The following is a 15,992-nucleotide window of genomic DNA, read 5'->3' as shown; positions in this document are numbered from 1 at the left end:
GAAAAAAAAGTTTGACTTTAAAAACGTTGTTCTAGAACAATACATCTCTATCGTACATCTTCGAGTTGTATGGCATGTGCAGTACTGCGTAGCTTACTAGCTCAATTTCATTCTTCCACAGCCTGACTGCCCCGTTGTAGTACCCTACCCTGGCTATATAGTCCTCGGTTGTTTCTTTTATTATTATATTGAATTTTTAATAAATACCGAGTAAGCCATTGGTGGAATATAAGACAGTTCCCGTTCACTGTACTGATTTCGACTTATATAGCAGAATCACAGTTCGTTAGAAAGCCTTCCGCCAGGACCATGTGGTTGACAGTTTTTTCTGTTCACAGTTCGAGCAAGTGTCTGAAGTTGACTCTGGTTTTCTGACGATTTCTTTGACCAATACAATGAGATTGATCAATTTTCTGACGATTTCTTTGACCAATACAATGAGATTGATAAATTGCATTCAAAAAACACAGGTGCAATACTTGAGTTTGTGCTTCTAGAGTTGCAACAAGACCGGCGAATTCCTCCTCTGAATATTGTGGCTCGAATTGACACGGCAGGCTCTCACCAAATATTGTGATATCATCGAAATCTTCATTGATCAACAAGATCTTCTTCCATACCATTAATTTTAACAAATTTTACGTTATCTACGTGTCAAAGGAATTGCATGAATGAACTGATGGAGACAGAAGATTCGTTAGTGAAACTGAGAACAACAATGTTACGATAAACATTTCCACAATAATATTGGAACTTAGATGAGAATGAAACAATGATATTTTTGTGTTGACCATCGATACATCTGTGTCTTGTACAAGTAAACTGGACCGTATCAAAATAGTTGCTATGCCATGGGTAAATGATGCAAAATATCCTATGTCTGTCTCTTCCACAAGACCACTACTCCGAAGGTTGTGCACTGTGCAGTGCAGTGCAGTGCAGTGCACAGTGTACAGTCATTGATACATCTTGAAAATGACAGCTGTATCAATATAGCTTTGCATCAATATACAACTGTAATGGCATCTCAGTATCAGTCAACTGGCAAATACTATAGAGTCATGACAAGCTCCAGACACAAATCCTCCTGACTTCTAACACCGTACGTTGAGCGCCGCCTTGGTGTGCATTGTGCAAGGCATGATTCCTTCACAACATCGACTGACAACTATCTAAAGTTCGTCCTATGTGTGACTGCCTAATCGCGCCGAGCAAGTGCGACGATGAAGTCATCGTGCCATGTAACGGGTTAAGGAATGACCCGGAGCCGCGACAGCTGCAGCCGGATGCAACTCTGGAAATTTCAATAAATTGCAGCTCCATTACGGTGGCGTTCTGAAGAAAACGGCTGCGGCCAAATTTTTTTTTCGTTTTGCCCTTCAATTTGAGACCACATCATTTTTTGAGTGCAGTGCCCCTTTAAGGGGGCTCCCGATACTTTGTTTGCCGCCCAGGGTAGTGCCGGGCGGATCGACGAGTTAACAGGTCCGACTCTTATCCTGTTTTTCATTTCTTTGGTCCGACTCCGATCCGACTTCTGGGCCGGATACTCGAAATGACAGTTATTTGATTATAAAAACTTTGATATCAATCATCTACGATTATCTAGATCAGGGGTCACCAACCTGGTGCCCGCAGGCACCAGGTAGCCCGCGAGGACCAGATGTGGTACCCGTGAGCCTGTTCTAAAATAGATCGAATAGCAGCATTTGCCAATGTTCGTCAGATTATCACCAGTGAGCTTTTAAATAGATAAATTGAGTGATTTAGCTATTGTTGTTTAAATCACACTATAACATGTGACTTAGAAATGACAATACATATATATAAACACTTAAAATGATGATATCAAATATCTCCAATTACTATTAGTAATATACCAAGATGTAGTAGAATAACAAGATATCGAAGACGTAGAATAGCACTACTGCGTACTGCCCATACATGCTATATGACGGCATGCCATCCACGGTCTTCTTGAAAGGGTCGGGGGTTCCGTTATGGTAGCTCGACGTCCCGGACAATGCCAAAGTAGTAAACAACATTACTATCCGGCAGCAAATGGCGGTGACGTACTAGAAGATGCAGTATGGCCAATGAGTATTGCATATTTTGACACAGCTTGTCTCTCTTACACTCAACGCAATTTATAGTACCATGTTTCTAACTTTCTGTAATCGATGCTGCTGTCAGGTATAATGAAATCTGTCATGTCTGGATGCTGAACAGTTAGAGATTGAAATTGTACCACTGCAAAATCACCTCCACCTCAAAGCCCACAAGGCTGCAGCAAACTTTTGGTGCTTTGTTGACACGGAAAAGTACAGTGGTAAATGCGCAGCAGCTATGAAGGTTGCAAGCGTGTTTGGTTCGACTTATCGTTGTGAATCAGCCTTTGCGGACACGACATTCATCAAATAACAAACACAGAACACGCCTCACTAATGCACTCACTCAGATTTGCAGTGTAAGTTACATACCAGAGTACAGCGCACTAGTTGATAGCATGCAATGCCAGGCCTCCCACTGACTGGTTTAGAAACAGATAACACGATGTCCAGTATAACGTGTGACGAGATTTATTTTAAAATCTGAGCCTACAGTTGTTATATAATTTATATAAACACGGTGCGAAGTAATTCGTGATTTCTTAAAAAGTCTTACTGGCTAGCTGGTTGAAATGAGATGTTGTTATTTAAAAGAATCTCTTGGAAGTCTTACCGCTATGCGATACCTGCCCAATGCTATGAATGTCAAAGCGGAAATTGTGTCTGGCACGAATAAACGGCGGGAGTAAATGGTCGCCCGTCGCTTCAATCAGTACCCAAAAGTAGCCCTTGGTTGCAAAAAGGTTGGTGTCCCCTGATCTAGATTCTAGACCTAGTGAACTACAAAACAGTAGACCACAAGGTACGGTACTATTACAACGTTCATAGTCATCAATAATAATTCTGACCGTATTATAAAAAAGTACTGACGAGAAAAAATGCTGATCCTTTCCGAACTGACTCCGGTCAAAAATGAGAAAATCCGGACGGATATCCAATCCAGCTCCGATCCATACCCCGCTCTACCAGGGGGCGGTATGTGGGAAACACTGACATAGACAATCGTTCGTGCGATGAAAGGTAAATTGCTGTGTTTAATACCATAGTAGAGAACCGGGTCAACACGTAACACTGCACCAGAGGTGTGATATTTTGATTCATCTATTATATAAGGCATATGATACGCCGTGCGCTCGCAATCGATTTTGATAACTGGAATCCAGGGGCGAGATGAGTTCTGTTATCATGAACTACGACAAGAAGGCGAAAACCGGCGCCACGGGTAAGCAGAGCCCAATGCATTTCTCCGATGTATTCCCATGGACATGGCCAATAGACAGTTATCAGTATATTTGAATCGTTTCACACATACGCATTATTATAAAAGCAAAGTGTATAGTACCAGAAAATGCTGGGGGCCCGGTTCGCACCATATACTATAGTAAAAGTCACTACTCAGCATAGTATAGCGGATGTTTGTTAAATACGCCACCCTCCCACTCATGTATTTACAGTGTCCGACAAAAATATATTTTTATACCATACTTTGCAACGTCTGGCAATAGTGTTTACATTTCCACGTCAAAGACGGCCAGCGACAACTGTTATTCGAATGGTTACTTATCAGTTATTTGGAAAGACCACCCGCTATTTCCCATCATATTCCTTCATTCATCGCCGTATGAATGATATTCACTCAAAATAACAAGACATAGCTTGCACGCAAAATCCCTTTATGGCGCGTGTATTTGCATGCAACCATGTGAACTCGGTGTATTCCATTGGCTTTGATAAGTCCTATTTTGGAAACAGCAATTCGTGACATTCCCTACTCTGCAAGCTCTATGATATTTAGTTGATGAAGAAAACTGTTGGGTTCATTTCTTTGTCAAATTACCCCCTACGGCCTACAGTATAAAAGCTTTCGTTGCGAGGAAGGGGGTACGCATTTCAAATGAGATACGTCAGATGTGTAGCTACAATTTCGCCATAATGCTCTTTATCTATTCTGTATCATGATGCATTGCATCACATTTGTTCATCTCTTTAGTATGTTTTGGTATTGGCAGTCATCGAATTATTCGAAAGATTCATAACCTTTTGGTCGTTTGTGGCCAGTTTGAGTCAAACCTAAATGTTAACCTCCATATCAATACAATTGATTTTCGCAGACATGCTACATCATCAATCCAATATTACGGATCCTAGGGGCTAAGTTCTGGCAATACCTGTATTCGCCAACAAATGGAATTGGCAAAAATGAAACGATTGGCCATGATCTTTTGAGTACGATTTTAAATAACTGAAACAGTCGCTATATCAACGGTATAAGTTGGCATATCTCCATGGTTACTTTGCGTAAGTCGTGATTCAGCGTTGGTCTTATGTATGCGTTGTGAGGGATACATAAATTAAACTGTAAAGGCATAGAGTGGAATTTGGTTCGTTACATTTGCTGTCTTGGGACAGTATTTACGAGAAAGTTTTTCATGCTGAAATCTCAAATTCTGTTGGAAATGTTCCTGCTATTATAGGCCTAAGGACTTTCCCATTTACTCAGAATTGCCTCCCGGGTTGGATGAAATCATGAGGTGGGTCGGATGCGTCCGTGATCACTGTGTTTGACACTCCCGCCTTGAAGGTTTATAGTGTTCTCAAGATCATCGACATAAGTATTAAAGATGTATTCTTTAAATCGGCCTCTCCTCCCAGATGGTGCTGGGGCATTCTCCCACGTATAATTCTGATGAATTACAATATTACAACAATTCATTATTGGTGAGCACATACGGCATGTTTTGATTTGTCCTAGTTTGTCAGCGTTATTGCTTCTTACGAAGCTAATGGCTCTTGATATTAACTAATGTTCTGATTGATTGCATGATTTTTTGTATTTTCAGAAAACGAAATACATTACAGCTACGAGTTTGCGATTCGCTATGTTGAAGATAATATTATTATTCTCTATTGTGTCGTTGGCATTTGCAGGTATAATTGCGAAAGTAATAATTACTAGACGCTACATGCTAATACAATCAACTATGTTTTGCTGTGTGTAGACGAACTCAGACAGTCTTTTTTCCAGATCTTCAGGGTGAGGCAAAGTTCGGCGACACTACACTTAAATATTACGACGATCATGTGGATGATGCGACATTCGGCACCGCCGTCGTGAGTTGTGTGCAGAAAGGTGGGGAGTTGGTGATGCCGAAAAATACATACTTGAATGCTGCTGTAGAAGACCTCACGCAGTCAGTAGTTTAAAACTCGGCAAACATATATTCTCTCAATGTATAATGTATGCTGTTTCCGATTTAAGAGGACAGGTTGCTTGGATCGGGGGTGGAGATATGTTCGGGGAGGATAACTACGAATGGAACGATGGTGAACGAATGGAATGGTCAAACTGGTAAGAATTGATACATAATATGTTACCACTACATTCGCACTGCTCTAGTCCTTCACTTAAGTAGGTCTAGTATTTTAATGTTTTTTTTTCCCACAGGAATGACATGCAATATTGAGCTTAGCCATGAATTACAGGTTTATCCAACACTCCCCAATAAAGGCAATAAATATTGAATGATTCTTGGAAACATTGCTATCCATAGGAAAATCCTATTTATAGGTCCTTAGCCAGGGGTGTCAAACTCAAGTAACATTGTGGGCCGGATTCAACACTTCAAATCGCTTGCGCGTTGCACCAAAATTCCTCAATGCCAAAATACCTCAAAATCCATGCTTTTGTTTTTCATTTGAGTACTTCATTAACCAGCCTTACATTACAGTACATTACATTATGTTATATTACGGATCTTAGGGGCTCTATTTTACCTGCACCTTTTTTCGCAAACAGTAGAATTGGCAATATTGCGATTATTGGACGACTGAATACAGTTATGAACCGATTAAACAGTGGCTCTGACAATGATTTAAGTTTGCATATTTCTATTCTCCATTCGATATATTGGCATCAACCCTGCGTATGCGTTGTAAAGAATGCAAAAAAAAACAGCTGTAAAGGCGGACGTTGGAATTTACTTCATATTATTATGTCGCGATTGGAGGTTCTCTCGGGGCCGGATACCTCTATTATATTTTCCATGTCACCTGCATATACGTGTTTTGCCTTTACGTTTTCGTTTCTGTGAATAACGAGTTTTTGATCAGTGCAATGAATTAGCATTTTCTTGCCTTCTCGCAATTGGGTGTCAATGTCAGCTACCTGCTCCTAATGGTTACTAGAAATCGCAACGCTGCATTCGGGTGGTTATATGTGGCCTATAAACATACTCGACATGTGCTGTCTTGAAGGACCACTCAATGGAAGTATTTTCTACTAAAAAATATCAACATTTGTTAGAAATGGGCTGGATAATACAAGCATTTTTCAAGCTACTCAGAATTGCTTCGTGGGCCGGATGAAATAATCAGGCGGGCCGGATGCGACCCGCGGGCCGTATGTTTGACAGCCCTGTCTTGAGAGAACGATAGTATGTTCGTGTTTTCATCGAGACAGGAATAGAAAATGGACCTGTTGTTCTTTTATCGAATTCTTCTAACTTGAGTTACCAATAAATCGGTCGAATACATTTTGCTATACGTTATCCTAGTGGTTTGGACCCTTTTTCGTCAATGGAGCCATATTGGCAGTGCATACTCTCAATGGTAATTCTCAATGTGCTGTATAACAATGTCAATCCACTATAACCTCGCAATTAAGGTTTCGTGAAGTCATAGTGCACGACAACGCAGTTCACTACAAGGGATTTGTAGGGTGTACCATATTTTTGTGTTAAAAACTGATGTGATGTTACAACGCCGGCATTAATCAAGGCATGTAATCTACTATTTCGGCACGATCAGATTTTACGGCGACCTGCCTATTGCACATCAACTTTGTACTAAACACCCATTCTTGTGCCCACGTAACGGTGATCTCGTTAGTAATTCGTGTTTTGTCAAACGATATCGGGATATCGAAATTAACGAATGTTACTAAATAAGTTCGGTACAAACTGCCGGCGACACGACGTCTCCGTCTCGTTTATTCGACACCGAGTTCACTTTAGTATAGAATATCAATAAATTATAAAAAAAATCGGTCGTGATTTTCGGTTGTCGCAACATTGCGGCAAGTTCGATATGTTTTGTTTATGATCAAACAGATGTTGACTCGGAAAAAGGCAAGCACAATCAGCAATGGAATCGTTAATATCAATTCGACATGAGTTATCCCCTTAGGAGCAGTTTCTTCAAGAGTCTGTCGCCGGCAGCACAAAACCGTCACGCGATCTGCACCTTTAGCGTACCTGAGCTATGATTTTTTTTTAAACATAGCAAGAGGGGATTTTCGGCAACAAAAGAAAGATTTCAAATAGCAATTGAACATAGTTGTAGCTTGAAATCAGACAAAAGGAATATACATTTGAAAATAACTAGTTTCATACTTTACAGTTAAGCCACATGAATATATATGAAGAAGTTAATAATCATAGTTGTACCTTCTCTTAAAGAGCTTTACTGACCCCAAGCCACATTCCTTCCCCGCAAAAAAAAAATCGCCACCGAGAGGGAAATTCCCCCGGGTCTCGAACCACCGCACTAGTGCTTACACCTAACGTCAATTTATCATAGCGTCAAAGCGAAATGCTTTGTATATCGTGCAAACATCGTCACGAATGCATGTTTTTCATGAGAAATCATACATAATAATACAATGGATATTGATTTGTGATAATCGTGCTACTTGATAATTGTCGAATAATATATGGCTGAGAATCATACACCACCACCATTAGGGCCCCATATGCTTCGCGATTCAGGTCCCCGAGCGCTTCGATAGTCGGTCAATGACCTTAAGCATAATGCGTGGAATGAAAGTAACAGGGAACGCATACTACCAGTTCCACGCAAGAAGTACCTGAAATACACCCAACTCCGGCAATTAGTTTTGCTTTGATGTATCAGGCATACTATACCGACCGATTGCGTGTTCAGGCTGACTTTTATATAGGGAAATGACTCACATAAATGTCGATTGAATTCAGGCTTCCAGGCGAGCCCAATAACCATGGCGGGGACGAGAACTGCATCGAAATAAATCACGAGTCTCAAGGCACATGGAACGACCTATGGTGTTGCCATAGCCGAGGATATGTTTGCCAGATACGTACGTTCTATGGTTGTTACAGGCATGATTTAGGAATTATAAACGAATGTTCGTCTATTACACTGGCCAACAAAAAAACACTTTTTTTGAGAGCCAAATATATTTTATTGGTTTCTAGGTATGTTCGGGCTGCTGAGTCCGAAAATGACATCCGTTATTCGGGATTGGCTCTACTTTTTGAGATATCGATATTTTTTTTTATTTTATTTAATCGTCGGGAGTAGAATACTTGGAATCACGCAGACTTAAAATCTTCTCGGCGATCTGTGCCTCACTCTGAGGGAGTATCCGACTCAAAGACAAAAACTGCCCTTGAACTGGAGCTTGAACAACATTTTACCGTACAAGAGAGAAAGAATTGCTTTAGTATTTTAGCCAACAAGATGAACATTTTTTACTACAAAGACATCGAATGACTTTTGCTGAAAATGGAGGTATACGATTGATTAGCGTGCTTTGACAGCTTACTAACTGAACTTTGAACGTTACTGATCGTAGTGTTTGGGGTTTGACGGCACCTGTTTTTGATTTACAAAAATATGTTGTTTACCGCTAATATCGCCTAATTTTATAATTTTAGCTTGATTTTCACATGAAATAGGACTCGCGTATAGAAGGCAATCTGTGTTAACGTTGCGTCTTCAACGATATCGCTTCAGACATAGAACAATTCTGTATGCACACACTTGAAGAGAAAGATGTCAACTCATCGTAGTTGTAGAATATGTAGTGAAATTTACCTAAGCCTATATTTGCGTATTTTGAGCACTTTTCCAAACAAAAATGTGAAATATCTCAAAAAATAGAATCTATTCGGAAAGACGAACGTCATTTTCGGATTCAGCGACATAAGAATGCCCTAAAACCGTAGTATACAAAGATCCGTAGCATAGCAAGAGCATTTGATCTATGTCACAATTTGCGTATCTTTAGCACTTTTCGAACCAAAAATATGGAATATTAAAAAAAAAATCAAGCCAATTCCAAAAAACTAATGTCATGTTTGGATTCAGCGACCTAAAATGCCCTAAAACCCTTGAAACTTTCTTGGCACCGAAATGTGTGTTGACCAGTGTTATCGAAATAGTTTAATTTTTAAACAATGAGATTAAGACACCAAATGAAGTTCACACTTGAAGCAAAATGCCCGATGTGTATGTGAATATCAAACGGCATGACTGAATGTGTGTTACATTAATACAATGTATATGCCAAGGGTGGGCATACCTGCTTCATGCGCGAGCTGCATATCAAAAATCTTAACTTTAAAAGAGCCGCAACAAAATAAATAAAAAATATAAATTTATTATGTAGCAATGAAATGTAGGCTATCGGATGAAGTTAACTCTGTCAATCGGTCTTCGTTGGGTAACTCGTGGTGTTTGGTTTCGTAATGAAGGTTCAAGTTAATGTGTTTGTTTCTGTTCATACTGTCTTTTCTTGCAATCATCGCTAAACGACGACGACATTTTTTTGGCCAAACTCTACAGTTGTCGCTAGCCTTTACAATACAAATGGAAGCGAGCCGTATTCATCATTGCTAGCCCGGAAATGATTGTTACCTTCGCTGGTGCGATTAATATCAAGCTCATTGTTAAACACGATGATTTATCATTGGTTGATGACCAGGCACCAACTTGTGAGTGAAACATTTATGTGAACTTGATCCAAGAGTTCAATGGAAAAGTCCCAACTGTAGTGCCACCGTCCCCTAAATTTTACAAGGCTGGCGTAAACCATAAGGAAAGAAACAACCAGAAAACAATACGGATATCAATTTATAATAAGGATAAACCTCTCTAGCAAAATGGCGAAACGCGTGTGCAATCATTAAAGGGCCGTAATCAAAGGCTGAAGAGCCGCATGCCACCCCTATAGGCCATAGTTAGGGTTACCATACGTCTTCCTTTAAGGGGATTTGTTCCCCTTTTTTCGGGTTTTCGAAAATTTCCTCCGAAGACGCCTAAATGTCTTCCATTTTGACAATTCGTCCTTCTTTATAGCTTTCACGGCTAAGATAATGTAGAGATTCGAGTGAAAAGGGGCATAAATGACGCTAAACAGGAAATTCGGGGTCCGATCGAAGGAGATGACCTTTTTTTGTCAACTAATTTTAAGTAAAAGTGTGGAGTCGAACGAAAGTGATGACCTTTTTTTAGTCAACCCACCAAATATTCGAGCAAAAATAGCGAAATCGCTCGTTTTCAGTTTAGATCAAATAACTTTTATCTGATTTGGTAAAATTGTCCTCCGTTTCCGATTCCAAAATATGGTAACCCTAGCCATAGTAGATCTCAATATTGCTGTTTTCGCGGAAATCATTTGCTTGGTCGAGGCAGTCCGGGACTACAAAAAGTACCAGTTCAGATATAGCTTAATCGTTATCGACCGCGATCTCTCTTGTGCAAAAATCCGCTGTAGCCTATAGTTACTATACTATGGTATGGCATAAACTGTAAAACATCCGCTTTTTTCAAGTTGAGTATAAGATCATAGTAGGTCTGTGCGAAATTTGAGAATACTTAAATAGCGAACTCACATTTTTAGGTTTCTGCTTCTGCATGTCCATACTGAATATCAAGTCTTGAAACGCGTTGTCGTGTTTTGGCCTACCTACCTAGTTCTATAGTTTGCCATAATAATTAACTCCGCTACCAAAACTTGGATACAGTTGATGGCGGTAAGTAGTGTAGCAGTATAGTAGTATAGTACTATAGTACTTGAAAAGCCACCACATTTTGTGACGCAGCAATTTCGACCTAAACTTGTTACAGGCAATCTTAAAGAGTTTGAACATTTGGATGTTTCATCTCAAAGGCCATTATGCTGATCTGAGCCAGGATTATTTATCGTTTTTGAAGCACTGCTGCGTCATATATCCAGCCCACAAAATATAAATAGGGTTATCAATCATGTTCCAAACCTGGCAGTATTAATTTCAGCTGATGCCGTATCTGCACCCTACGAAAAGAGTGAATTCACCGTGTACGACAATTCTAGTGATCGAAGGTCCTACTCCGAAGCAAAACAATTTTGTGAAAGCCGCCGGTCTAGACTGCCATTGCTACGCGGCGATGACGATGCCACATTCTTGCTATCAAAGTTGATAGAGTGAGACATTGTTTAAGTACATTTACCACGTGATAGGAAATTGACAATAACGGAAAAAAAACGTTCCGAACGCTCAGATTATTGCGCAACAGATATGTAGACAAAGATCCTTGACTTGGACGACCCGTCTAAAAAAGACATCAAGACATCAACGGTTTCACACTTTTCACTAACAAATATGTTTATTCAGACCATGCTCGTTTTTTTCTACTGATACTAAATACAGATATTAATTATTTCCAGACTCGCGGAGGATGCAGATGATAAGTACTAGCATATATACTGAAACCCAAACAGAAATCTTTCATTTTTAGTGATGGTATGACACAATTTTGGATCATCGATGATCAAGATGAATCTTCGTGTAAAAGCGTGTCTTACAATGGCATTTCATCTGACGACTGCCAACAGTCAATATCATTTCTATGCGAGGAAGGTAACCTCATTTAATTGGGAAAAATCTGCTTCACGAAATGTAAATGGACTGAACTAGAGAATATTTTGGGGAAATAATATGATTAATGGAGAGTTTCGACGTCGACCACAAATTTCACAAAAACTAACGTTATTGTTCCTGAAGTAAAATATTTATCAGCATTCTAGACAATGGCAGCAAGAGCAGCATATACGCTGTTGATTGTTTAATTTTAAAGATAATGCGTCTAGTTGGCGTTAAGCCGTAGTCCGGATACGATAGTGGCTATAGTAGTTCCTCATCAATCATGCACCACGATGTCACTTGGCAAGAAGTAATTGAACTCCGCAGATAACGACTTAAGGGTGCACAAAATATTGGGGCTTTGAGCGTTCTAATTGGCACCCACCTGGTAACCAATGGTATGCTGCTAAATTAGACTTGCATGGACTGTTCTCTGATTGGGAACCGCGAAACAATAACTAATAATGAATTTCTAGTATCTCCCTACGATTTATCGGTATCCAAAGAGCAAGCAACGGTTGAATCTGGCACGAATTTGAATATTGACTGCTCTGCATCGGGCGTTCCTGTTCCTGAAGTTGCTTGGTACAAAGATGGTGTATACGTTCCGAATCAAAGGAAAGGCATTGGCAGCTCAACTCTAGTCGTTGACGGCGTAAGCTCCGGCGATATCGGAATGTATGTATGCGAAGCTGTCAACGAAGTCGGCGGAAAACAGCGAAGCATGAAAGGATATTCTTTCATTGAAAGTAAATATGCTACATGCTGCCTACAAGTGTCTCATTCGATAATTGCACGTTGGCGCTTTTACTTGTGTGACGGTAATGACGGCTTATACCTAAATATAGGATGAGCAAAAGGCCTTAGTTGAAAGGTACATTTTGTCAAAGTTAGATGGTGAATAAAGACAAATCAGTATTTTGAAATACTCATCAGAGCTGAAATTTTACATATTGCGTTTAGTAGTACAGGCTGCTGAATTATGGGTTAATCGACCAGTAAGTTTTTTAAAACAGATGTTCTATCACTAGATATATCGACAAAGTCATTTTACCTTGATTATTGTATCAATGATGGGCCCTCACTGAAAAGTTATCACCATCAAACTAATGCATGGCTGCAGAACATGACTACGTTACTAGGTAACTTTCCATCTTTTTCTTCTTTTCAACTAGCCTATATTAAAGTAGAGTTAATTAAAATGGCTCTACTCGTATACTTGAATCTAGTTATTCCAGAAAATAAAACATGACTAAATCACAATACAGAGTGAGCGACTGTCTACTGAATTAAAAAAAAAATATTCATCAATGTTCACTACTCGTTTTTCAGCTGCATCAATACTGGAATGACGGGGGCGTGGAAAGTTGTTTGAGTGACCTCTGAATTGTGAAACCGATTGTTCGGATTATGTGCGGAATTTTGTATAATTGTAAACAATGCAATATTTAAGCATATGTTGTTTTGTCACGCAGTATCAAGAATATTAATAATAGATAATTATGTACTTTATGTATCTTTATTTTGTTTGGAATGGGAAACAAATAAAGTTACGTGTCGTATACCTGTCGAGTATGATGTTGCATGTTTGTTTGGGACGCTTATAGATGATATACGACCAAAAAAGTGGAATATCGCGTACTTATCTGGGTAACATTGGGGTTAAATAGTGTTGTGGTCGAACTTTGGGCGGGTTCTCGATATCGTGATCAACACAGAGAATAAATCTGAAAGAAAATAACGTATGCGTGGTTTTGTGTGACATGATCGGTTATCTAAAATAATGCATAGTTTTTTAATTCCGTGGTAAATGATGACAAAAGTATTGGGCAGATACGTGAGATTGTATTATACATAACCATCACAAGCAGCATTTCTTGGCCAATTGCTACATTGCCAAATAACTTGACCGCATAAAATATGATCTAATGGATACTGTGGCCTCTATGATTTCGCATATCGAAGTAAATTTCAATAAATCCTGATCATCAAGTGCAGTCGTTCTAGTCCAGTGCGGCGTTCATCATCTGCGCACTTTGGCGCTACAGTTTTGACTCGAGTCAAGCCGAGCTATTTCCAATTCACCAACGAGTAAAGTCCGAGTCCAAGTCAAGGAGCAACGGGTCGAGTCCGAGTCATAGTGTTAAGACACGAGTTCGAGTCCAAGGTATAGTATTTTTGTTCAGTATCGAATTCAAGTCGAGTTCAACTCACTTTTGTGAAACTTTTGTGTGGAATAGAAGGCACCGGATCCACAATATAATCATTTTCAGATTCAAAACATGTTTTTTTAAACACATATAAAAGTCATTTCTGGCCCTATTTTTTAATTATCGGTCCTGAAATACTGGATTTGAATAAGTCATATAGAATTTGTCGAGTCATATCACTCGATTACAATTCGAGTTGACACACAAATTGACTCGAGTCGATTCAAGTCATTTTCAATTTGAAAGAAAATGACTCGAGTCAAGTCGAGTCAATAAAAAACTGCGACTCGAGCCATGATCGAGTCATTACAACCCTGCTACCCAGACCAGTCATGTCGTTTGCGCGGATCTGAAGCAATCTCCAATAATGTTAATTCGCCTTGTTTCATGATTGACAGTATTTGATAAATAGGCCTGCATCGATCGAGATGGTATGCCAGCACCCTGCAAAAATGCTCGTGTGAGTATTTTATCAGTGAGAAGATGACAGTCAACATCGGTCACCTTACGCTGCATTTTCTAACTACGACATCGCCTTGGGTCAGTAACCGAGCTTGCTATTCGTACGACATGAAAGCTCCAACGCAGTAAGGAATAAAATACAATTCAGTGTAACCGAAAACGGTCTACGGGTACATCTAATGACTAAACAATCGTTATACGTTTTCATGATATAGTTATATACACATTGTTGGTAAGCAAGAGGCAACTAAACCAATGATTCTCAACCTTTTTGATCTCGCGGACCGGTGAAACTCCAAAACAAATTTGGCGAACTGGTGAACCAGCAAAAACTAAAATTCAACCTAAATTTATTTACGAGAACTATAATCTTTTATTGACGTTTTTGCAAGAAGTTCGTGAAGTCCTGCTAAATACTAATTTGATTGTGACTGTTCAGTGTCCTTTGAAAGACATGTGAATTTGCTATTTGCCATGGGCTCTATCATACTGTCAAGTATTGCTAAATTGAAGTTTGTTTTGAAGTCTCCGTAGCTTTCACATATACCTTGTCCGAAACGAGTTATAGGCTATTTTTTACAGTTTATTTTATAACACATGTACCATTGTGACGAATGCCTGAAGTCGACCATGAACTCTCTATTACGACGCCATGCAAAAATACGTTCCACGCTTGTGAATGAATTCAAAAATTGATCTTTATTCCTCTAATCATTGAACAAGCTATCACCTTTGGGCATTTTTTAATTTAGATGTAAAATTCTCATATATCTGGCGGACCAGCGGTTGAGAGCCGCTGTACCAAATGACAGCACTACGATAAAAACGGAAACGGGTTTGAGTCCTCGCTTGAGCATGTTTTTAAGAGTTGGTGGTTCATCTGAGCACCTATCCGCCGATTTCACTGCGTCAGCAGTGCATTTCAAAGTAGGAGGAGTAAATTTAGCATATAGCTTGACTGCCGTCAGCAAAAAGATTTAGAAAAGGACGTATGGAATCGTGGGAAAACGATAGTAACAGATTGCTCTTTCTAATGAAAGCCGTCCGAAACGATTACGAAAGCCAGAGACCTATGAATTTTACGGTATCCATTGTCGTGGCGCAAATGACCTGAATAGACGATAAGCACGAAAATATTGTTTGTTATTAAACAGCAAATATTTACAAAGTTTTATCTATAGCGGTTATTAGATTAGCCCACATTTTATTTACCAGCAGCTTTCCTCATTTTTCATCGTAAGGACATTCACCGAAAACTGCAAAATAGTGTTATCACGCAGAAAAAGTATATTTGCATGTAAGCCTATGAACTCGGTGCATTTTTATCGGTCTCGAGAGTCATGTTTTGAAAATGGCAATGTTTTATTCGAGATAACTGCCTCACTAGAGCCTATACTTGAAAATATGGTTGGCGGTACTAAACTTGAGTATTGCTTTCACAACTGCATTCATTGCAGTAAAGTTTTTATTAACTCGAAGACTTTTCGTGTGCCCCTTATCGAGAGTTAACGGCACAATAACAAGCATACAGATACGGGGCACACGAAAAG

At 39.5% G+C, this 15,992-nt stretch overlaps 1 protein-coding gene across 1 annotated transcript; it reads left to right on the top strand.

The window, feature by feature from the left end:
* Window positions 1-4,942: 4,942 nt before the first annotated feature.
* On the top strand, window positions 4,943-13,402 carry LOC145440022 (uncharacterized). The gene is made up of 8 exons (XM_080317682.1): window positions 4,943-5,036; window positions 5,134-5,299; window positions 5,368-5,457; window positions 8,099-8,220; window positions 11,163-11,331; window positions 11,646-11,767; window positions 12,247-12,519; window positions 13,103-13,402. Exons 1-8 carry the CDS (start codon window positions 4,988-4,990, stop codon window positions 13,120-13,122), a joined length of 1,011 nt encoding a protein of 336 aa, XP_080173808.1. The 5' UTR covers window positions 4,943-4,987; the 3' UTR covers window positions 13,123-13,402.
* The last annotated feature ends 2,590 nt before the right edge of the window (window positions 13,403-15,992 follow it).

The sequence above is a fragment of the Botryllus schlosseri genome, chromosome 5 (assembly GCF_051294905.1).
Source record: "Botryllus schlosseri isolate E-star chromosome 5, Bs_hap1, whole genome shotgun sequence".
Lineage (NCBI taxonomy): Eukaryota > Metazoa > Chordata > Ascidiacea > Stolidobranchia > Styelidae > Botryllus > Botryllus schlosseri.
The sequence above is the reverse complement of the archived record's forward strand: the minus strand, read 5'-3'. Positions and strand labels throughout refer to the sequence as shown.

Bases quoted from the DNA above. Each gene is read 5' to 3' on its own strand.
- LOC145440022 (XM_080317682.1), top strand. From the start codon at position 4,988: ATGTTGAAGATAATATTATTATTCTCTATTGTGTCGTTGGCATTTGCA. The intron at 11,768-12,246 runs GTAACCTCATTT...ATGAATTTCTAG, and splicing joins ATCATTTCTATGCGAGGAAG to TATCTCCCTACGATTTATCG. The intron at 12,520-13,102 runs GTAAATATGCTA...CTCGTTTTTCAG, and splicing joins AGGATATTCTTTCATTGAAA to CTGCATCAATACTGGAATGA.